Raw genomic sequence first — 25,506 nt, 5'->3', positions numbered from 1 at the left:
TTTTTATTTCATTTCCATATCAACGATGTAGTTTGAATTTCCTCTGTTCTTTTATTTCTGATTAAAGCATAACATCTCGTTTATAACAGTTTTGAACTATGTGTATGCTTCGAAGCTTTCATAGAATAATACAAACCGGTAGGCGACGTGTATTGCTTATGCAATACTCTCAGAATGCTTGTTTAAAATGCCTTATTAAGGTCTGTAACACTAAAATCGAAAAAATAACCATACCCCTTAATGTAGAAATAGATTAAGCAATTAGAAATGAAAATTTTAAAATTTCGGAAAGGCCCTCGAACCAGCAATATTTTAAAAACATTCATGTTTTATTTTACGGACAACAAACTTTGTCTTTTTTCTTAGTTAATGAATAACAATGACACAGGAAATATGTAATCAGATATTGGATATATTACTGGAAATTAACATTGATGGTAAACTAACAATAAAACTTTCAGTCGACTATGATAACTTTATGATAAACGCGATGACTTCAATTTTTCTATAGTCAACTTTCCTTCATTACCTGCATAAGGTGTTTGTGTCTCTCAGTTTATTCGATACACACGGGCATGCTCTTCGTATGAAAAGTTTCTAAGGTGAGGCAAGCTACTGACATACAAGTTGATAAAACAGGACTATCAACAGTCTCGTTTGAAGTCATCTTTTCGTAAGTTCTATTGTCGATACAACGACCTTGTCAGCAAATACAATTTTCCACTGGGTCGCATGCCGACTGACGTTTTTCATACCAATTGTTAGACCATAATTAATCACCTAATTGTCTACGGACTTTTCTGTTTTTTCCCGATTACGACAAAGAGCACACGGCGGGTCGACCGGTCAGCAGAGGATGCTCACTCCTCCTAGCCACTTGAGCCTACCACTTTCTTTTTAGACTCCCGTGTTGCTCTGCTTTGAATTTGCACTTCGTCTTATGGATTTTTGAGATGGTCGACTGTTTGTAATTGTCATTTTTTTTCATAGCCATGCTATGACCTTGAGTTGTTGGTATTACAAAAGTGTCACTATGATACTTATGTATACATAGAAAACTGCGGTACTGAATTGTGGTACTAAATTGTGTTAATGTTGGCTATCAGAATGAACTTTTTTACTCTTGTAGCACTGCACAGTATTTCTGAATGATTCTTTTGCAACCAGGTGTAGAATGCGGGACAAATATTCAAATTGGGAGTTTATGAATAAATTGTCATATTTGGCGATTCTGTGTCTGCATCGATAGCTCTGTAACTCTATACTGAGTCATGTATCGCATGTTTTATATAACCTTTGTAACCTTTTAAACCATGAACTCATGTATTTTTTAAATATATTTTACGTAAGCGATGCGTCATACTCAGGCGAAATACCTAAAGCATCTTAGTCCTAAATGACGTTAATTAATCAGGTTCGGAATTCGGGCACAGTGAAATCCAAATTAAAAATATATTAACATGTAAACAACAAATTGTCATATTTGGCGATCCTGTGTCTGCAATGGAGGCTCTAATACTGCTAGTTAGTCATGTAATGCTTGTTCCATCTATTTAATAAAAGCCATGTATAAATGCATGTATTATGCATAAGCAATGCATCATACCCAGGTGGTGGATTCAGAGACTCGGACTCGGAGACTCAAAACCTGAATCCATACTCTTTGAAAGACAGTTCTGACAATTTTGTTGCTTTACGCAGAAATAAAATAAACCCTGGAATTTGAACACTAAATGTTCACTCATGATCATTGTAGATGGGCCGAACTAGTCAGAACTGTCCATCATAAGTAAAATGTTATATAATCCCATGTAAAATGATATTAGACAAAATTTTATTTTGGGTTTTGAATAAGCTTATAGAGATTCTTATTTTTAGGCTGCTTCTAATTGATGTTGTAATTTTGACAAAACTATACGTTAACGCTTGTTAAAAATCTGCTTGTGAAAGAACTATTGGATTTAGTGGTTACATAAGCTTGAGTCGCACCTCCAGGAGATAAGGAAGGCAGAAGGCTTACACAAACTTTCTTGGTTCCGTGACCAGGACAAAGCGAAGTAGAAAAAGAAAAGACATTTGTAACTATCTCGAAGTAAGCAACTTTGTCTAAGCAACCAATATGGCGACAGGTGACGAGAACAACGATTCGCGGGGTTGGGTCAGAGTAAAGAAAAAAAGGGCAAGAAAAATGTCAAAATTCGTCAGAAAAAGAACAGATGAAACAAAACACTTTTGAAACATATCATGACGCTAGGTTGTAAGAAACCCGTGAACCTCGACACCGAGTCCCAAATCAAGATGTTGATCAAGATTTTTCCACTAGTCAAGTTAAAGCAATGACAGCCGCACTCTATCTTTTGTGATAACTACTTTTGAAGGAGATGCTAAACATTTTTAAACAATGGATAAAAGAAGTTGAAAAATATGGTGTTATATCTTGGAAACAAGGTCTTTAGATTCCCATTCTTGCATACATAACGAGTAAGGGTTCAATGGGGGATTATATTAAAGAGGTTGGGGCCAATCGCCTAAATAGGATATAATAGCTCGTTTGGGATATAATAGCCCAAATGGGATATAAATTTTATAAGTGCCAAAAATAAAAAAAATTGATTTTGAAATTTTTGATATAAATCTGCATTAATGTGTATCAAATGCAACACCTTTTGGTTAAGAAGTTCTTCTATATGTCTACAGTTTGTAAGATTGATCCCAAAGAAGTTTTGGATATACTAAGGGGTCAATCTTTATAATAGTAGGGTTACAGAAAAAGTTGTTTACCAAATGTTGTTGAATTTCATCTATTCTAATGCAGATTTATATTAAAAAATTTCAAGATCAAAGTTTGTTAATTTTTCCTAATTTCCTTTGGTCCTAACCTGTTAAAAAGTATTTAGATGAAACAGATGCGTCTGAAGAAATCCCATCTTGGAACAATCTTAAGGAATCCCTAAAAATAGATTTGAAGAAATAACGGATTACCAACACGCATTAGCAGTAATGCGCGGCTTTGGGTAAAATGCTGACGATGAACCCTCCACTTTGGAGGGTCCAGAGTGGAGGGGGTGGAACTTGGTGTTTCAATCTTAACTAAGAGTCTGTTTGATCTGTCATTTCAATTTCATCATGCACCTAATAGCTAAAACATATGGGTTGTTTATTAGAAATAAAAAAAAAAGGCGACAGGGTGGGTCCTAAAATTTAATGATTTTAGCAACTTCAAATGAACTATATCAGGAAACGTAAATTACTCTATGTTTGTATAAAAATTATTCCATCGAGACTGGGAACAGGAAGTTAACTCACCTCAATGTTGAGAGATTATCTGAGTCCAAATTCCAAGTCACCAAGAGTTCAAACTTTGTTGCAAAATACTTATTACCATCTGAATGCAGATTGTTGTGAGACATTGTCCATTGTTTGAAATGTATTGCCATGTCATAATGCATTCAGAAATTTCAGCACAATTATCTTCAGGACATAGGGACAATTTAAGGAAATGTAATACATGTATAACAATAAATTAATTACTTTTACTTGACTTTTATTTTGTAGAAAAAAAATCATAAGCTGTTATAAATATTAAACATTTTATACATTTCAGCAATAATGAAGCTGTAATATTTTTTACAAAGTGTATCTTGTGTCATTTTCGCTAGCCAAGCGTTTTCGGTCCACTCTGCTCCCCACAGAGAAGAGGTGCTGATCAGAAACCCTTGACTTGGGAAGATGATCTTGTGTAGAACTGCTGAACACAATTCGTCATTGTCAATTAGGGGCACGGGATGTTTTATGTGCTTGTGATTTTATTAAAAGTCATATAAATAAAACAATGTTGTGTCCCATTCTGTTTCTGATAACATAACCGAAATGACAGATCAAACGGACTCTTAATCAAGATTGACACACCATGCAAACTCCACCCCCTCCACTCTGGACCCTCCAAAGTGGAGGGTCCATCGTCAGCATTTTAACCCAAGCCGTTATGCGTAGGACTCGACAAAATTCAAATGAATGTGTTCAGTTGTTCGCTGAGAAGACGCCTACAATAAAGACAGACTAAATGATCCTTTGGTACAACAATATTTTGTGACGGGTTGACATTCGACTACCTCAAAGTGAAAGTTCTGCGAAAAAACCCTAAAGACTTAGAATCCGCAATTCAAATAGCAATGCGAGAACAAAACCTGAGGCAAAGGCCAGCGATCAGAGGGTTAAATATGACAGAAATTGTACAAAGTAATGACAACGGACGGACTCTTCCAAATTTTGATATTACTTTTCCATTATTAAAGGGAAGAGCAGATAATCTTACCTCAGTAGAAACAAGGCATATAGAACCAATGAAAATTGACCATGCGCAAAATAGTAGGTGTTTTAAATGCAACCAGACTGGTGATAGGGCTCGATTTTGTCCTCAAAATAAACCAAAAGTCAGATCCCTTCCTTAAATGAATAAACGACTCAATCAAAACAAACCCTTACATAACATAGAGCAGAATCCTCGCTCACGAATTGTGATAAAGTAGGTCATGTACGTGCAGATTGTTGGAGCTTGCGTATGTATCAGAGAGCGCAGCAACAATTAATTGTCAAGGCCGAACATATGATTTAAGAAACCAAGTAAATGAGGGACCATCTCAAAATTTCAAACCTCCCTCAAAAACAGGAAAACTAAGACGTTCTTTCTTCGTTGAAGCCCAAAGAAAGAACTTTAAACAAAGACCTTCAAATGAAATTAAGTTTACTAACAAACACCAGTATGGTGTTTATTTAAAAAATCGGTAAAAACTAATTTAGGGCTTAGGTAGATACAGGTGCAGCCGTATCTCTAATTAGTGAGAAAATGTATGATAATCAATTCCACCGCCGGCATGTCCTCTCTACAAGTAGCAAATGGTAATTCATTAATTCCGAAAGGGTATATAAACATCTCATCTAAGATTTCAGGATTAACTGACCACAAACTTAATGTGACAAACCGAAACACGATTCTCGGTCGTGCATGATTGGCTAAAAAAAACAATGTTCGTTTATACTTTGATCTTGGATTCATGCGTATTGATGGCAAAGTATACGCGGAGGATTTACACATCTCAACTATTGTAAGAACACCTAAGAAACTTATTATGAGACCAAACACGGTGACCGTATTCTATGGAAAAATAAATAACAATTTTCCTCTGGAAAAAGTGACTTGATTGAAGTGAACAGCATAAACAACAGCTGCATTATGGAAGATCCAGGACTACATTTAAAAGACGCCGTTTGTATAGTCCGAAAAAATAAGAAAGTTCCAATTATCTTCGTTAACCAAACTAACAAAAATTATAAAATTCCAAGAGGTACATTGTAGGACGTGTTACCGCATTAGATTAGAAGGAAATCTCAGAAATACAGACTACTCAAGACAGAAAAGAGAAGATTCAAATGATTAAAATACCCAGTCAAAAGACTGTTGAGCAAAAACAATGATTTATTTTCAAAGAAAGACAGTAATCTTGGAGTGACTGATACTGTTAAAATGAAGATAGAAACTGGAAACCATCGTCCAAAAAAGAATACACCCCACCGTTTACCCTTAAATAAAAGACAGATAATTGACAAGGCCATACCGGAAATGATGGACGCAAAGATTATTGAGAGATCACAATCGGCTTGGTCATTTCCCTTAGAAGTGGTAAAGAAATAAGACGGATCAGACCGAATGTGCGTCGACTTTAGAAGTTTAAATAAGATAGTGAAACCAGTGTCATTTCCGTTGATTGATAACATCCTATGTTTACTAGGTAAGGCAAAATATTTCACTACACTAAATTTACTATAAATTAAACTAAAGAGTGGATATTGGCAAGTGAAATAAGATCCAAGTACAAACAACGGCCTTTGCATATCACACAGGACAATTCCAATTCAACCGGATGCCATTTGGGTTAAGTAATGCACCGGCAGTCTTTCAAGAGCTGATGAACATAGTTTTACACGGACAGGAAGAGTTTGCCATCGCATACCTGGATGACATTCTCAGAGACACCGAACGATCATCTTTGTCATATTCAAGACATTTTTAATCGCCTAAGAAAACATGGACTAAAATTAAAACTATAGAAGTGTAGTTTCTTTAAGGAACAGACTGAATATCTTGATTTTACCATCAACAAACATGCCGTTACACCTGATCCAAAGAAAGTCGAAGCTATAAGAAAGTTACATGCGCCCACTACAGTCCGAGAAGTTTGTGGCTTTATAGATATCGTAGTTATTACAGAAGCTTCTCTAAGATTGCAGAACAAATGATTGACTTAACCAGAAAGTATGCAAGGTTTAAATGGACATTAAAGAAAGTTTAACAGTAGTGCCTTCGCTAGCATAACCAGATAATAATAAGCAGTATATCTAGTACACCGATGCCAGCGACAATTGTTTTGGAGCTTGCCTCACCCAAAGAACAGATGGAGGAGAACATAAGCCAATATATTACTTATCACACAAGTTGAGTAAAACTCAAGAAAAATGGTAAAGCATAGAAAATGAGGCATTTGCAATCCACAACGCCCTTCAGAAGTTCTATTAAATCTTTCTACTTTACTATTACCTTGAGGGCTGTAATAAGATGTTTTGATGTGGTTGATGTTCAATTCTTTTAAAGGTTTCTTTCACTTTCTTATTCATATTTTCTGTACCATTGTCTGTGAGAATTTGAAAAGGACAACCATACCTATGATAAATTTCTTCTTAGATAAGATGTACTATGTTGTCAGCTGACTTATCAGGAACGGGAACACTTCTGGCCAACCAGGGTAAATGTCAATAAAAGAGACTATGTACTTGCTCCCTGACAAAGATGCTAGATATGGGCCTAATAAATCAAGTCCTACTTTAGCTATAGGAAAAGATGGTATATCTGTCTCTTAAAGTGGAGGTTGATTCTTCTTATTTCTCCTCGTTTGGCATACTACACATCCAAGTCGATCATTATATTGCTAACTCATGTGGTACATACAGGCGGAGTCTTGGGCCTTCTGAATCTCCATCTAAAATATAGTACATTAAACCATCAATTTCCAAGAACTTCTCTTCTTCGGTTGTTGTTGTGGTTCCTTTATATAGCCGATTTTTCAGTTTATTGATCTGTTCATCGACTTTCTTTGATGTTGATTTCTTCTGGAAGATCGATAAAGGGTTTGATCAATTAGTTATGTTGCTTAACTTCACATTTGGCCAATCTCTTAGATGAAAAGGCATTTGAGTTAAGTAGGTTCACTTCAAAGAAATTGTCTTTAAAATCTGGTTCATTATGCTCTGACTACTCTTCCTCTTCACGTCCTGGATTGAATGTTGTGGTGGAAGAACTCTAAGAAAAACTATGTGGTGCCACCAGAGGATGAATCGTCATTGGAAAATGAAGACATGCAACCAGAACTATTAGAAAGAGCTATACGGCCCAAACAATGGGAAAGAGAAGGGTCTTCAGACGAAGAGGATATTCCCCTAGCATAACCTCAAAGACGAATAAGAGCTAAGAAGATCATGGGTGATCAGCAGTATAAAAACTAGAGTGATAAAACCGTAGATTCAGTATCAGATGAGACCCCTGAATCAAAACAATGTGATGAAAATAGTGGTCAAGACTATGAAATACCCTTGGATAACCCAATTGTACACATGTATACGAAGATATGAAAATAGATGAAATAATCCCTAAAGTAGGTTTAGGCTTCAAACCAATCCCCAAATTGCGTAAATCAATCCCTAAGCCCTGTAGAGAAAATAATATTCAAGAGTATGTGTTGGTTATAATAATGGAATTAGCCAAAATGATAAACTAATTAATTTATATTTATCGTTTTGTAGATGTAAATAATATTGAAAACAAAGCTTCGTTTTGTATATATTGCAAGCTTTTAATAAGGTATGACAGGATGGCCCTCTGTGACATTAAATCGGGTAATGAGATACGCCGACTAGCAAACGCGGTCACAGCCCCTTGCTTATTTGTTTAAATATGCGGAGTTGAAGAGATTAAACCTATACTCGAAATACATGAAACAGCGATTAAGTCAGAAACTATAAGACTGATTTTTGTAAGTAATTTAAGATTATTGGTAAAAACAATCAAATTTTGCGATGGTAATCCTGAGTATGGGACAAGGTTGCACGGGTTTTTATAGTTCATTGTCTTTACCCCATATCATGAACAAAATGGTAATTTCCTTCAGAATTTCATTTAAAATTGACACATGCACTCTTTGAGATCCTCTTACTCAGAAATACCCAGAAAAACAAAAAAAAAAATTAAAGTTTTCTTTATGAATGCACTTATGGCGGAATTGCCAAAAACTAATCTGCAATCCATGGAATCATCATCTAGTTTATGTTTGTTTGACTTTGACAACAGTAATAACGATAGGACTGTGTATTAACTAAACTAAAGCAGTTGTGTTTTCCTCGTGAGAAAAAAAAATGTGACGTTTAAAAAGTGTTAAAGTAGAATTGTGTGTTATCTTGTGCTAAATTATCGTATTCGCTCTGGAGAACTACAAGAAGAAACCAATAGACTCCGAACATATAAAGCTAGTACATTATATCCACCCATTAGAAGAAAGCTTGTAAGCATGCCTTGACAAAGGTTTAGAGATCAATTTTTACAAAAATGGCATAACGATAGTCAGGAATCGACTACGGGTGTTATTTATAGAATTTTTAAAACAAATTTTGAAAGTGAACGCTACTTACTCTTTTTACATAGTAAATTAAGAAAAATATTAGTTAAGTTTAGAACTACAAATCATCATCTTCCTGTCGAAATAGGAAGGTGGGGTACTGTTGAAAGAAGTAAACGTTATTCTAATTTGTGTAATTGTAACAAAATTGGTGATGAATTTCATGTTATATTAGAATGCAAGGCATTAAGTAAATTACGAAGTCAGTTTTAGTTACATATTACTGTTCTTCTCCTAACACTAAAAAGTTCTATGAAAACATGTCTTCAGTTGGTTATATTACATTAAGAAAATTGTGCTTCTTTATTTCAAAAATTAATCATACTGTTCGTTCACCCCACTTACTTTCTTGACCTTTACAACTATATTGTATATATGTAAATAAGTTTGGTCTTCTTATGTACCTCTTGTACTATTATATGGTGTTGAGTGAAAAACAAACTGAAACTGAATACTACCTCTTAACATAGGTGTTCTGACTTTGGGGTACGTAAGTAACCAGGTAGCCATGCTATGACCTTGAGTTGTTGGTATTACAAATTGGCCACTATAATACTCATGTATACCTCGATACTGCGCAATGAATTGTGGTAAAGATAAATAACAAAATGGACTATGTGACTCTTGTAGCACAGCGCCGTATTCCTGAATAATTTTTTTGCTACCAGGTGTAGAATGCGGGCACAAATATTCAAATTGGGACTTTTATAAATAAATTGTCATATTTTGCGATTCTGTGTCTGCATCGATAGCTCTGGTACTCTATACTGAGTCATGTATAGCATGTTTTATATAACCATGTGTACTTCTATATATGACATTTTGATATTGTACGTAAGCGATGCGTCAAACTCAAGCATTCCAATAATCTTAGTCTTAAATGACGTTAATTAATCAGGTATGGAATTCGGGCACAGTTAAATCCAAATTGAAAATATATGAAAAAAAAATTATCAACAAATTGTCATATTTGACGACCCTGTCTCTGCAATGAAGACCCTAATATTGCTAGTTAGGCATGGAATGCTTGTTACATCTATGTAACCTTTGTACACTTATAGCCATGAATGTATTATGCGTTAGCGATGCATCATACCCAGGTGAGGGACTCAGAGACTCGGACTCGGAAACTCAAAACGTGCATCCATACTCTTTGATAGACAGTTCTGACAATTTTGTTGTTTTATTTAAAAATAAAATATAACTCTGGTATTTGAACACTAAATGTTTACTCATGACCATCGTAGATGGGCCGAACTAGTCAGAACTGTCAATCATAAGTAAAATGTTATATATCCCTGTAAAACGATGTTAGACACAATTTTATTTTGTGTTTTGATTCAGCTTAATAAACATATTCTAATTTTTAAGCTGCTTTTTACTGATGTTGTAAATTTGATAAAGGTATACGATCACGCTTGTTAATAAACTGTTTGTGAAAGAACTATTGGATTTAGTGGTTAGGTATGTTTGAGTCGCACCTCCAGGAGATAAGGAAGACGGAAGGCTTACGTATAATATACACTATATTTCCAACACATTAACAACAACACAACTTAGGTGTGAGCCAGACGAGCTTTGCGGGCAGCTTGCCTTTAATGATAATACATCATCGAAATCATGTGTACATAAAATGTAACATATAAATATGCTTCCCCATGAATGACGTTAAAAACCGCCCAAGAAAAACCTTAGATAAAATATTTGAAAAAAAACTATGGAAACCTGTGTCCGAACGCAAGATAAAGTCTAGGGGCGAATATCGGACTTAATCTGACATTATTATAAATACTATTATTAATTACAGAATGATATATAATTCAATGAATATAATAGAGACAAATTTTAAAAAAAAAAAAAGACTCTAAGCTTAGTGCGTTGAGTGAAACTGGCTAGAATGACCTTGGCTATTTAACACTGACCCTTTTATACTGGCCTTCCTATGGCCCCGCCCCGTATTCTTACGAAATCTATTCGAACACGTTATTATCATACAACGTTTTCCCGCTATTCTACGAAACGCGGGAAAACTAAAGTATGACTCTCTGTTAGACATTCAAAGAAACTACATAACCAACTTTAGTCATTTCATGATTGACATACATAACATCATATCAGATTTATTGAACTTTTTGTAAAGTTAATAACTACATGTACATTTGATTTGAAACGAGACTTAACTTTGTAGGTAATCTATGCGAAGCTGTAAAATAATCTAGGTCTATTTTTTGATTTTTATTGATCTTATAATAAAAGAAAGAACATGAACGTATAATTGCTTTTGTTAATGATTTGATATGATTATAAATTAATGTAAATAAATAATATGTGTGTTGTACTGTCAATTATTACGCTCTCACCCCAAAGTAAGACGTCGAGAGTATTGACAATGTTTATATATACATTATGAAAATTTTTATTCAGTAGAACATTTCTAGTATCTATATATTATTACATGTGAAAAAAATAATGGTAAGTATCTTCAAGCTTATCATTCAAACAGAGTGGACTGTTGATATTAAAATATTGATATATTAATCGTTATCTGGTGCATAAATATGTCGAAGTCTGGTATAAATAATATTCACATATGTATCACATACATGTGTGCAAAAAACGTCTGTTTCTACAAGTATTTACTTAATAGGTACATTTCCATTTGAACAGAAAAATGTATTTTTCCTTAAAAATGCGAACAGAGTCACTTTCACGGACATCCGTTAAAAGCGCATTCCACTTATCAACAACAGTAGGAGCAATCGAAGATTTATACAATTCATTTACAATACATATTGGTAAACAGTAATTATGTGCATTTCTGGTAGTATAGTTTGATGCATTAACACGCTTGTTTAGAAAAGTATCCATTTCATAACTGGTTATGGAGTAAGTTACATGTTGCCGTCGATAAAAACGAAATGTCGTTTCGATCAGAGGTCGGCCAGGTTGTGATGATGTGTTATTCCACCTTAATTGGGGACTGGTCACGATTTTGGTCAAATTCTATTTTTCTGTTTTATTTATTCACAATGTTTTAGGAATGCATTTCTAATTATCAAATAAAATCTAGGAGTCAGTCGCAGAGTTCTTAGCTAGATACAGAACTCACAATTCTTTGTCATGTAAACAAGGTTCGTGCCCTGTATTTGTTTACAAAGGTTCAATATACCAGTTAAACATCTTTTTAAAGCTGATTTGTCTATCTTCTTATTCATTTTAAGAATAAATAAAGAGTTTCTAACGTTTAACGCTCATTTTAGGGTATAAAAATGGTATTTTTACTTCAACATTCAAAATGTAAACAAAATTTTTGTTGTTTACATAGCAAAGAATTGTAAGCTCTATAACTCGCTTATAACTCAATAAGAACACTCAAATTTTGGTTGCCTATTAAAAATACCTTACTAACATATTGTAAACATTAAAATCGGAAAAACAATTTTTGACTAAAATCGTGACCATGCCCCTTTAAGCACTAAATTATAATAAAAAATGATAAATAAAATCGGTAAACAATTTCTTCTAGATCTTTTTCTAGCAACCTGTGGCATGATACATGTACATAGATACCCTATGCGATGTGTTCCGTCGACTTTTAGCATAAAAGATTTATAACCGTAAAATACACAGATCTCGGTCGAAAATGCAAGGGACAAAGAGTTACGACCAGGTGGAAGATACCAAAATGTGTTCTTTAGTGGTCTTGTCTGAACAGTTAGTGAATATTGCGATCTAAAGACATACGTTAGTAGTAGAAAGACACGCGCATGGGGTTTTAAAAAATCAGAAAACCTCTCAACTTTAAATGAAAGCATATACATGTATTCTATAATTATCGCACGTCTTAATAGTCTACCGTAATATCAACAAATTAATACCCCACTTAACACCGCCCTGTGACGTGGCAGGACTAATCTCGCTGGCCACTTGCCCGACATGATCTCTCGGGTCACTGTTCCCGTCAGTTCACAGTTTGTCGGGACCAATGGATACCGAGATATATAAATACTGAACGTCCTATGTAAAGAATACATTAGAGTCCTCTGTAAAGATGACATTAGAGCGACAATATTTTAGCTCAGTGTCATGTTGTAAATTTTGAATTTACTGGGTGGGTGTAAATACAAAATTTGTATTTACACCCACCCAGTAAATTCAAAATTTACAACATGACATCAGTTTGCTGATACTACTTTCATGTTTAGTGTCTTAAATGGTCAATATGGATGTTTTAGTGATTTGTCAAAACTTGGAAGTTAAATATCGAGATAGAAGCGAGTAAAAGAGGTTAAAATTCTTTGTTTTGTAAACAAAGCTCAGGTTTTGTTATTGTTTGCTTATGTGTTGTATTGGAATAAGTTTCAATCTACATCTTGCTTTTTGTTAATGATGAAATTATTTATGAACAAATTGAATCAGTTTATTGTTTTTGCCGACAGTAAATGTTATTTTTTTAAAACTTTACCTTATTTGTAAACAAATATAAGACCAGCTTTGTTTTCATAAGAACGACTTCTTCTGTATCTCGCTTGAAAGTTAATCTTTTAACATTTTGGTAATTCATTCAATATACATAAGTTTACCATTTAATACATAAAAATAAAATGAAAATTTTCATCCCTTATAAACAGTAACGTAGAATGTGGTCCTGATTTAGTTCATGACACGGTATATATAGTGTGATATCAGCTGTAAAATATGACACGGTTTGGTGTGCATGGACTTAGAGGATGCAAGCTCTCGATGTTGAGTAAATTGTGAAATACAATTATTATATAGCCAAAGAACTATATCATAATTTCCCACAAAACAAGAATCAATCTGGATATTTATTCTATATATTAAGACATAGTCAAGGTCGAAGGGAAATGTTATGAAATTATTTTTTTTTCAATATGATTCAAATTCCATGCACCGGTGTGAATATATAAAAACAGATAAATTATTGATAAAAAATGATTTTTAACAAGATAAAAATACACATATATGTCAGAGTTTAAACAAAATCCAGGGCTTGGTCACTATCTTCAACTTCAAACACGTGTGCCATTTTGGAAAGTCGCCGATAATTCATTTGTTTGTTTACGATCGATTTCAGCTTCCCTCTGTTAAAAGAGCCTCCCTTTGAGTTACCGGAAGGGGCGAGATCATCATCCTCGGGAACTGGCTCAGTGATGTCAGTGCTGTTGGTACCGTAATTCTTGGTAGCTAACACTGCGGCCGCCGGGGAGACCCCTTTCTCTGCCAAATCGACGTCCCTTGACGTGACGACTGCGGGGGAGGGGGCGGAGTTTGAGGGGGTGGGTGACCAATCAGCTGACAGTGGGCGGACGGCCGGAGGCACTTTACCCGCGGAAGAAGCATTGACAAACGGCTGACCTCCTGACTCGGTTTGAGATGGCTTTGGATTTTCAGATGTACCGGAAACGTTAGCTTCTTGTTTGCCATCAGTTTTCGGTGGTTCGGACTTCGGTTTCAATTTTCCAAAGGCTCCCAAAGCTCCCCCGCCTGCTCCTTTCTTATTCTTGACTTTCCTCAGCCATTTGTTGGCTGCCATATGTGTATTGAGAGTAGCGTCCAGCTTTTTCTTTCCCGGGGTCTTAAACATGGCTTTGTCGATCTTGGTCATAAAATCTGAGACGGACTTTCTGGCTACATTCGCCTTTTCTATCACATTCTCTGGCATTGTTTCTTTGTACCCTTTTCTGTAGTTCCGGTTATGCGCGAGGTAGATAACAGGCTTCAAACAATAACTGACCATGAAGAAGATGACAGTTATGCTATAGTACCCACCCCAAATGTCCCCCGAATCAAAGAAGTCGGCAATATTGATGGCGAAGTACGGTGCATGGCAGACAAACATCGCCACCCAGACAATAATATACGTCACCATCATATGAAGATTCGGGTCACCATTGTCCTCCTTCAAAGAGAACAGCTTGGTGACTTTGGTTTTGTTCACAGCTTTCTTGATTTTCTTACGAGCCGCCATTAGCGCTAGCTTGTTTTTGGGGGGTTTACCCCCTCCCCCGCCGCTGGCTGACGCTCCAATTCCCGTCGTAGACACTTTCCGTTCAGAGGTTGATGAACTGTTGGTCTTAGTCTGGGAGAGAAGAGCGCCGAAGCCCCCGCTACCTCCTGCTGATTTACTCTTGTCGCCCGGCTCCTCTTTTATAGAAGTAATGCTGTTCTTTTTGTCATTGTTTGCTTTTTCCGCTGCTTGTTTTTTAAACCTGAAAATCTTGACAATGCAAACAATGCACACAATTAGAGATGCGACCATCCCCAGCACAACGACGATAGACGTGTAATAAATGTTATCATCCAAATTAACGGCACAGGCTGCGTGATAGAAGTTGTAGGAGATGGTTAGCCAAGGTGAGGCCGACACACCAGTGACAAGCAAAGTGAAGACCCAGACCAGAGCCGACAGGAGCGTCACCACGCGGGAGGAAGTAAACACCTTGGCGTACAGGTTCGTGTTGGTAATCTTGACCATTCTCTCCACAAACATCACAGAGAGAAGACCGAAGGTGACAAGATGAAACCAGAGGATGAGGCCGCCGTGAACGTAGCAGAAGTAGTCGGTGAAGTACCAGGTCTTGGAGAAGGCAGCTACCATGGAGGGTAGCAGGATGAAGGCCACGGCTAATAGGTCCATCACCGACAACTCCAGGACGAAGCGGTTACACGGGTACTTCATCATATCCCTCTTCTTCAGCGTGACGATGAGCAGGATGTTGAGGGAGCAAGAGACGATGACAACAATTAGGATGACGGTCCCCAGTAAGTAGGGCAGCACGCCGTCCTGGAACCACTTGAAGAACGACCCCCCAAAAGAGCTGACGACGGACGACGACATCTTCACGAGGGTGGATGACGGCGCGACGAGATGCTGGAAGATTCCGCGGTATTACATAGTTCATATACTGTTCTGTGTGTAGAAATCTGTTTCACATTCTCGAGTCGTTTTACGTGGCGTAGGAAAGCGGACTGATTAACGTTCAAAATTAAACCAACGAAAATAATTTTGGATATAATCAGCTAACATGTTATAAACCGATTAAGGTCAAATTTTAATACTTTCAGTTATAACTATGTTCTCTAATTATAAGAAAGAGGTCACGATCACAATTGATTTAAAAACTCATTGTACGAGATTAAGGACTCATTATTTTAAAATAATGGGAGTCCTTGCATCGTCTCCCATTTTAAGGAAGATAACTCCATCCACCTTTCTGGCTGTTTTAGATAGAACTCTCTTGGCTCGGATCGCCCTCGTCCTTAAGCTCTCGGGAACGGCGTCTGAAGTTGCCTTCCTGAATAGGTGGTTGTGTGACATAAACACTATGGGCTTTACACAGTAACTGATGTCACTTATGATCAAAACAATAGAGTACCACCCTCCCCAAATGTACGTGGTATCATATACATCCAGGTAACACACTATGACGTACGGAAGCCATAAGATAAAAACAATACCCAGGATCAAAACGTAGGTGGCGGCCAGGTGAAAGTCTACCTGCTCCATTGACCTTTTGTACACCGTCGAGGCAACCCGCCTCGTTTTAAGTCTGGTCTCATCCCCACTCACCCCACCCCTGATTAAATCTTTCCTCATCTCTTTCTCGGAGCGAGTCGATTGCGACCCTGGTATCGGAGACACACTGTTCCTGGAGTTCGGTCTCTCGTTTATTGGGGATGTCACCGACATTCTATCAGGAGAAGAAGAATTCGGCTGTTTGACCTCGATTTCGGCGGCCGTCAGCGCCCTGTTCACGTTTTCTACCTCTGGTACCGTCTCATACTCATCACTGACGATTTCCCCGAGTTTTATATTTTCCGTGGCTCCGTTTTCCCGACTCTTTCTTTCAACTTTTACATTGACATTGTTCACGTAAGATTTCAATGACGTCAGACTTTTAAGGATTTCTTTTCTCTGTAGGAAGGTTCCGATACAGAAGAGAAGTGCCACGAAAGTAGGAAGAAACATTCCGAAGAAGAATATCAGGTTCATGTTAATGGTATTTTTACTGTGCTGGAGATTACATCTGTTTTGGTAAGAAATATACTTAAGAGTTCCCCATCCTGCGGTAGGTAACATACTTCCGGTGAACGCCAATGCCCACGTCACAACAGAAATAATGACGCAAATACAGGTATTTCCAAAGAACCCGTCGTAAACGCTCGGATTGTTCATTTTCACCATCCTCTCGGCACACAGGAAAGTAAGAAATATAAACACACATATGAAGCAGGTCGTTCCTATGGCGCCGGAAATTTGACAAAGTGCGTCTGACAAAACCCAGTCTTTAGCGAACGACGTAATGATGACCGGAAGTAGAAGAAACGAGTAGGCGACGAAGTCCAGCGCCACGAGCTGGAGGAACAGGTGTTTACAGAGAGACGTGATGCGCTTCTTTCGAATGGCGTGGATCGTCAGACTGTTCAAAACAAATCCACACAGAAAGACACACAAAAGAACAGTTCCGGTAATTATGGGTAATACATCTTTCTCCAGCCACAGGAGATACGGGCCGCTGAAAGCCGCCACAGTGTCAGCGAGGCTAGACGCGTTAGACATCGTCCAAGGGTGGGTAATATATTGATCATGAACTGTGTTGAAATTGTCTGTATATGAAACATGTGAATCCCAATATGTATCGACTACCTGATACTAAAATTTACTTTTCTATAAAGGGAGATAATCTACTATCAAAACATCTGTTGTTCGTTTAAAGGGAACAAGTAGATCAGCAAATATTTAAAACCAACTTATATTTAAAATGTCCCAGTTAGTTTCCATTAAAGTTAAACAAATTTCGTAATTATTGAAGTCATATTCATAACTTTGGTCACAAATTTTGATATTAATTTTTCAACAACTTTTAAATATAAAGAAAGTTGCCGTACTGATGAAGGATATACATGTATTTATTACTTTGATGTTAACTTTTTAACAACTTTCAAGGATAATAAAACCTTGGCATATATTTATTCAAGCAAATTTATTTCTTTAAATGAGTTTTAAAATGACACAGTCATAACTTGGTCCTTGATTTTACAGTTGAGACTGGGCGTTGTTTAATTACCAATCTCTCCAAAATTCTAAATCCATCACGTCAACAGTCCCCATGGAGCGGGATTTCGGAACCCTGGCATTTCTGGCAGGATATGCATATTCAGAGACATTCCGAAAGTCCGCTTTATGGAAATCCGGATCACTGTTGTACTTAGGATTCGAAATCTTATACAGAGCACCAAGATCGAAACAATCTGTGATCGAATTGGTCGAGAAGAGGGTTGGTATGGAGACTGTTTCAGCGTTAATCTCGCTATTGACTTTTCTTTTTAAATTTTTGCTTTTTTTATTGAATTTTGTCACAAGAACCAAAGTCATCCCTATAAATAGAAGTGAGATCACCAAAGCTACGACTAAGATGACGACAGAGTCGTGAGTAGATTTGTCGGGGAGCTGTGAGTGCTCTGTCTCAGTGTTGAGTTCAGTCTCAAAGTCGAGTTCCAGTGGTTTTTCATCTAAGGAGAACATAGAAACACACTGTGATAATAATATAAAACACACTGCACATGTGATAATGATATAAAAAACCGAAATGATAAAATATTAATGTATTTAGTCTCAGTGTTATATCTAATACATCTTCTTTAAAGCTACTTGGTCCGATTTCGTAGAAAATTCTATATACGCAATTAAACGATGGTTTGCATAGAATGTGCATTATGATAGGCATTGCAGTAGTTCTATATTTCAATTCGAAAATCTAAAATTTGTTTACAAAACAAACTTTACATACAAGGGTTTCTTTTTATTTCGCCCCTTTTTAAAACCCCGATGTGGATTCCACTGGATTCTATTGGATAAATTGGTGAAAGTCTATAACATTTATAAGATAACTGTGTTGTATGGAAAATTATTTGATACTGTAAACCCCCCCCCCCCCCCCAAAAAAAAAAAAAACAACCCCGGACCAAGCAGCTTTAAAAGAATTCGTGAAATGTAAATACTGTGAATTGAAACTATCTTATATGGGTGAGACAACAAATGTTAAATCGTCTTAAATTGGAACATAATTCGGAAACCAACGATTATACTGGACCCTCCGTAAAAACATACTGAAAAGTAAAGGGTTGGGATCTTAATGAAAACTGTAACAACAACAATCAAAGAACTGCAAAGTACTGATCATTTCGGAGGAAATTAAACTAATGAAAATTTATATGTTTTTTTTAAGGGAAAACAGCGTGCATACCGCTTATCATGTTGGAATATTCGCGAAGCGGTTTAGTATTATGGCAATTAAAGGTCGCGAGGATATTTTTCAGGTTGACATCAGAGTTAGGTAGATAATATTAAAATAATTAGTGTTCTCTTATTTCAACCTCATAAGTTTGTTATATTACTACTTAAAGGTGTTTATTCTTTACAAAAAAAGGAAGGGGGAAATTATTTTGCATCACAAAACAACATGGGAAACTGTACATGTTATTAGATGCACAGTACAACTCGAACTTGAAAAATACAATGCAAACTATTTATGTACACATTTCTTTTCTTGTGTATATTTAGTTTAAGTCGATATTATTTCCTGTGTATAGTGATTTGCAAACCCAAGGTAGAAAACGCCATATCCTAGAGGTTTCCACACCTGTTCAAGACAAAAGATAACCTCTAAATTGCAAACTACTTTGTCTAACTGTACAACCTCCCATCCCCCCCCCCCCCCTCTCCTTTTCTATCTCACAGAAGGGATTTCTTGATTAATGAGTGTCGTCAATCTAGATATTCTCTTATTATGATCGTTATGAGAGAGAGAGAGAGAGAGAGAGAGAGAGAGAGAGAGAGAGAGAGAGAGAGAGAGAGAGAGAGAGAGAGAGAGAGAGAGAGAGAGAGAGAGAGAAAGTGTTTAAGGCGTAATTTTACGTACATTTATTTGAAATATACTAATATTATATATTCATAAAATTAGTATCCACAAAAGAATATAGTACAATGTGATTTAATCCAGCATGCAGTTTCAGTCAAAGTCCACGCGTTACCCCTGTTAATCAAATCAACGCGCGAGGTGCACCACGCGTTCCTATTAGTTTTCATTTCAAGTAAGGAGAACAGAAGTATGCCTAACAATAAAGTATTCTACACTGTTTGTGATGTTTGATTTTAAGTAAAGAGAAAGAAGGCATGCTTAACAATAAAGTTTATAGGTATTCTACACTGTTTGTGATGTTTGATTTCTAGCAAAGAGAAAAAAGGTATGTATAACAATGAAGTACATGTATTCTACACTGTTTGTGATGTTTGATTTCAAATAAAGAGAAAGGAAGCATACTTAACAATGAAGTATTATACACTGTTTGTGATGTTTGATTTAAAGATTGATATACTGTGTTTGTGAAGTTTAGTTCGTATACTTCTTTTTTCTCAACAGAACTCGAACTCTCTCTCTCTCTCTCTCTCTCTCTCTCTCTCTCTCTCTCTCTCTCTCTCTCTCTCTCGTTAAGACTATGGACACAATAAACACATGTACTTTATTTTGCTATTTATTATATTTTGAATTTGCAGAGAACTCAAGTTCTGTTATATGGTACCAGTTTTAATTATATAAATTATGGCTATTGTTTGCATCATGTAAAAGATTTTTTTGTCAATTCTATCTATTTTTTTTCACGCGCGACATTCTTATCAGCTTGTAAATTAAAATACACTGACTTCTCAAATAACTTTCGGGGGGGGGGGGGGGGGGGCTGTAAAGAGAGATACGTCTCCGTGGGAAATTGATAATATGCGAACGATATACGACAGAGACAAAGAAGCACGCCATGTTTATTCATCAAATCTCATAATCATTCATTATTTCGTCTACCGCTAGATGGTGCTTAAGGAATCCTCATTATATGGCGTCACGGGCAAGACAATCACAATATACGGAGGCTGTTAAACAGCCTCCGTCTAAAAATACGAGTAACAGAGTACTCGATCAGAAAAGCAAGCGAGTACTGTAACCGGTTATTAAAAACCTTTAAGATGATGTGAATAAGAGCTAACATCCGATCATAATCACAAACCTAACTTTGACCCAATCCGAAAATCTGAAGTTGGCGGCTGAAACGGCGGGGTCGAGGCAGATTTTAATGGCGGGTCTTTGGGTGAGGGTCGTTGATAATGGTGGTCATATAAAGGTGTCAGTGGCATGCAGATCCGGCTAGCATTTGTAGATTGTCGACATTCGTCTACTTCTAGGCCTGTAGAATTCGGGGGACAGGGCGAACACATTGCACAATTGTGGGATGACGACAGGCGGAAATACCCTACAGAATAAATTACCAAAACCTTACACAAGTGAAGACAGTCAGTAATGCATGGTACCTACTGTAATTCAGTCGATTTTTCGAAGTAAAACATTTTATGTATCAGATAACAAACCTGATATGCATGGTCCACATCTCGTGTCATGTGTTATGTTACACGCTTGAACGATGAGTTCATGTGGACCACATCGCCGACACGTTTTACAGAAAGTTAAAAAGTGCTGATCTTTATCCATAAATCTTCCAGCTTCACATGGAACACATCGACTCATAGAGCGGTTATGAACGGACTTGTAAGTACCGGACGGACACCTGTCACAATCTGTACCAGAAGGACAGCGAGCACATTTAGTATCATGACGTATTGTACATTTCTTTCTGACGTAATGACCTGGTTTACACTTGGAGCATTGTCTACACTGTGTGTCTTTGTTTCCTCTGCATTTTTTATAAATATATGTATGACCTTTACGGCATTTGGTACACGGTCTACATTGAGTGTTAGTTTGATTTGAGCACTTCCGGTGGACAAAATGAGACGGCTTGCACCGTTTGCACGGCTTACACACGGTATTATGTGTTGCAGAACAATTAGCCTTCGTGAACTCGTCCTCCCTGCAAACAGGGCACGCCTTACATCGGTGGTCAGTTGTCGTATGACGGCAATCCAGTTTACAGTTCAAGTCGACAATGTCGGCACACCTGATATGATGAACACTTTTTAAACACTTCCTACAGCCCCGACATATCTTTTCTTTACGTGTCAGTCTGACAAACGATCCTGGCGGACACTGGATACATTTTGTTTTGACTGACTTTTTACACAGTGACTTGTTTAGACATTCTCGGCACTGGGTGCACATGTCCTCCGAAGTATTTCCCGATCTCTGGAGACGGCCGTCCAGTCTGCATTCTGGTACTTGTATATTGGTAGTTTTCTACATAAAAGGAGATACAATGAATGATAATAAGCAAGTTATGATATACTAAATATGAGGGATTTGGTTGGCACCAGTGTTACATTAAAAGTCTAACATCAAAATTTTTTTATCTTATCTATGACAATCTATAGGTAAGTTTATAATAAAATTGTCAAAATCAAAGACGTTGCTGATCTTGATGTCTAGATACATTCGGGATAAACTGGATGCAGATTGTACATGCAGGAAACAGCGATTACAGATTGTGCTGTTGCGATGGCGGGTTTAAGGCGGCGTTCACCCCACCCCCACCCCCGACTAAGATTGTCAAAGTTTTGAAAGTGTTTAATAATCATATTGAATGACAGTTCGGAAACTTAAGTCTGTCCATCCGTATCTTATCGAATTTTGTCACCTATTTTTATTTTAATCTCTCAGCCGAGTACCTTACTTTGGGTTTAATGTAAACACATAGCTGGCGAAGTCCGTTGGATCTTTACAAGTACTAATTCTGTTATTGCTTATATGTGTCAAAGTATTCTTCATTATTAAAAGTGAATGTCGAAAGACAATCCTCTTAATTACTCTCGTCAATTCTACACAACACCTAACAAAATAGACATGATAATCGTGCAAATAAATTAAATTCATAAAACAGATAAATTCATAGCTTCCCATCAGATAAAGGAGTCAATCTAAAAGAGTCAATTAAAAAAAAAAGTTATTTCCGTTATACAGATACATTTATTTCTGCAAGCCAGGAGCTAATGTGGACTTTATTCCAATTCTTTGACTCTACAGATCCTGAAACAATGTCTTCTATAGAGGCTCACAAAATCTCTAGATCTCAAAATCTCAATACCGGGATCTCGCCTCTCACCAAGGCATCGCATTCTGCCTTCTAGTGGCCTTAAGACGTCACATAAATCCCCTCCCCATCCCGCCAAATGCTCATCTATAAAATCAACTGGCTAACTTAAGAACACATTGTAAACACATACATGTACATGTACTACAATGCTGTATCAATAATGTCTTTCTACTTATAAGTTCTTAACTATTGTATTAAGAGTACAATTTGACACAGCTACAAAATATAAAACGTGTCAATAACATACGTTTTCTGTTACATAGATATGTATCTGCGTTACCTACCATGATTTCAGCTTTCAAGAGGATACATAACGGGAGTAATACTAGAGAACTGGTCAGGTCCATTACAGAGCATGACGAACCGAAATACGACAACAGGGATGTTTTCATGGAATTTCCAAATGAACGCGAGCTATTTTTATCATTTCCGCTATTTTAAAATTCATTTTTGTCCGAGTTATTCTTAGTACGAGGAATGAGTCAGAGTAATTTTGCTTGTGCTATTTAAGCACGAAATCGAGGGAAGGGGGGGGACTCCACCCCCCCCCCCCCCACGTTTTCTCGCAGCAAACATTTTTCTTATATTTACTATAAAGAATTGAATTATCAGAGAGTTGGTCCCCCACCTTTTGGAAGCATGTAAAAATGTGAAGTGAAATATTAAGGGTTTTAATGACTTGGAAGTTGTCAATGTTATAATTTATTTGATTTCCCCCTTTTTTGTTTGTTTTACTTATCAGTATTTTTTTTTTGTATGAGTAAGTCCCCATCCCATCCACTTTTCAAAAACGAAGCTACGTGCCTGTTTAATAAAGTATCGATTTTTTAGACATTTTGGTTTTTTTAATAAACACATCTTTTGTGTTGCTATTTATATATTATCTACTGTAAATTTACACTGTCATTGAGAATTAAATTTTTACGATTTTTGAAACACAAAATTTATTAAAACTATTAGAACTTAATATTAGGGATTCAAATACGAAATACCTTTTTGAATAAAGCTTGAAAGTATGACAATGCATTTTATCTATAAATCAGAGGATTAAAAAACCATAACAATGAAATAACAATACTACTGATGCAAATTTCCAAGAATTACGCAAAATATTTCCCTGTCGCGTTAAAGCCACGATATCCTGTTTTGTACACGATGTATCAAATTACACAAACAAGTTAAAAATTTAAACCCCATGTAATTTTATCAATCACCTGTAAATACCTATGTGAAGGAGCGTGCAGTATATCTAACTTTGGTGAAGTCCCTTATCTTTCCGCTTTCTACCCGAGTTTACGGCTTGTCTGTTATCATTGGGATACGAGAGTGCTAAGTGAAGGCTCTATAATGGCGTCAGAGGACACCGATGACCAGTTCGCGGAGGCCTGCAGTTCCTCGGGACTCCTCTGTATTCATTGTAACGAGGACGAGGTGAAGTGGGCGTGTAACGACTGCTCCCGGGAATTCTGTGACAGGTGTAAACGTATTCACCTGATAGCTGACGAGGAGACCCGGGACCACCATTTATACAGGTACGGAAGTAAGCGTGTGTCCGGCTCGAATGTTCCAGACGTTATCCACCATTCGGAGCTCTCCGTCAATGAAGCCCGTCCACCCAGGGTCAAATTTAAACCCGTTGTCGAGAGTCGTGTTTCGGAATTTAAGCCGAAGACGTCACTAGTCGAAAATAGCACCGTGCAACACATCAGAATAGTACCGAGGGGAAATGGCGACGCATGGCTGAAATGCGGGGCCATCTCAGAGGAGCTTGTATCACATGCTGCCGAAGGAAATTACCTTCAGAGAATACGCGCGGACAGTGTTATTCAAGATTTTGTTGTGACTTCAAAAAGAGAAATTATTTTCTCAAAAATACACAGTAAAGCTTTATGGATACACACAAACAAAGGTCAAATCAAACCAATGTTACAGTTGGAATTCTTTCCTAACTGTTTGCATCTGACGGCGGGGAATGATCTTCTGATATGCGCCCTGTCGACCCAGCAATGTCGGGGTAGCCCTCTAAGTAAACTCTCCCGATCATCACAAAAATCGGTCATCCAAGTGGATCAGGGCCTTAATCTAGGCGACGTTTATGACATGTCTCAATCTGCTAACGATACAATCTGTCTCGTGGAGAAAGGGGGTTGGGGCCCGGGGAGAGTTGTCGGACTTGATCAAGATGGCGGACGGGTGTTTGAATACAGAGGCCCATCGGGTTCCCTGAATCCGTCAGGAATAGCATGTGACGGCTTCGGATTTATTTATGTTAGTGACTGCGGCTGTCATAACGTACACGTGATCACTCAGACCGGAAAATTTCATTCCTTTTTACTTCCGCTGGATTCAGTTCTGCTTCCGGAAGCCATTGATGTTGGAGAAGATGGCGATCTTTGGTTAGGGAATGGAAATGGTGAAATCAAGGTTTATAAACTGGAGACGGAGGCTAGTTGAGAGGAAAAGAGAATATGAAATCAAAATTATGATTTGAAATGTGTTGACTGAGTGATGACGAGATGTGCACGCACTCACACCCCCATCCGATGATGGATCTACCAATTGATGATGCAGTGCACTGTATGGGAATCTTAAAAACTGACCGTTTGACTTTTTTGCTGCGGTGAAGAAAAATGATAATACAAAATGTGTTCAACCGGTGTTTAAA

At 37.1% G+C, this 25,506-nt stretch overlaps 3 protein-coding genes across 5 annotated transcripts; all 3 read right to left on the bottom strand.

Moving 5' to 3' along the window:
• Nucleotides 1–13,719: 13,719 nt before the first annotated feature.
• On the bottom strand, nt 13,720–15,585 carry LOC105324399 (alpha-2Db adrenergic receptor). The gene has a single exon (XM_011423461.3). It carries the CDS (start codon nt 15,583–15,585, stop codon nt 13,720–13,722), a length of 1,866 nt encoding a protein of 621 aa, XP_011421763.3.
• A 309-nt stretch (nt 15,586–15,894) lies between these two features.
• Nucleotides 15,895–17,307, bottom strand: LOC105324398 (D(2) dopamine receptor). Its single transcript, XM_011423460.3, has one exon. It carries the CDS (start codon nt 17,305–17,307, stop codon nt 15,895–15,897), a length of 1,413 nt encoding a protein of 470 aa, XP_011421762.3.
• A 405-nt stretch (nt 17,308–17,712) lies between these two features.
• Nucleotides 17,713–24,205, bottom strand: LOC117681748 (uncharacterized). Of its 3 annotated transcripts, none has more exons than XM_066077588.1 (4): nt 24,066–24,205; nt 21,166–21,988; nt 20,808–21,050; nt 17,713–18,260 (listed from the first exon to the last, which is right to left on the bottom strand). In XM_066077588.1, exons 2-4 carry the CDS (start codon nt 21,911–21,913, stop codon nt 17,812–17,814), a joined length of 1,440 nt encoding a protein of 479 aa, XP_065933660.1. In that variant the 5' UTR covers nt 21,914–21,988; nt 24,066–24,205; the 3' UTR covers nt 17,713–17,811. The 3 variants fall into 3 exon arrangements, with proteins under 3 accessions (XP_065933660.1, XP_065933661.1, XP_065933659.1); XM_066077589.1 differs by having other exon boundaries at nt 24,056–24,186; XM_066077587.1 differs by lacking the exon at nt 24,066–24,205 and adding an exon at nt 23,126–23,348.
• Nucleotides 24,206–25,506: the final 1,301 nt, after the last annotated feature.

Source organism: Magallana gigas, chromosome 2 (genome assembly GCF_963853765.1).
Source record: "Magallana gigas chromosome 2, xbMagGiga1.1, whole genome shotgun sequence".
NCBI classification, from domain to species: Eukaryota; Metazoa; Mollusca; class Bivalvia; order Ostreida; family Ostreidae; genus Magallana; species Magallana gigas.
The sequence above is the reverse complement of the archived record's forward strand: the minus strand, read 5'-3'. Positions and strand labels throughout refer to the sequence as shown.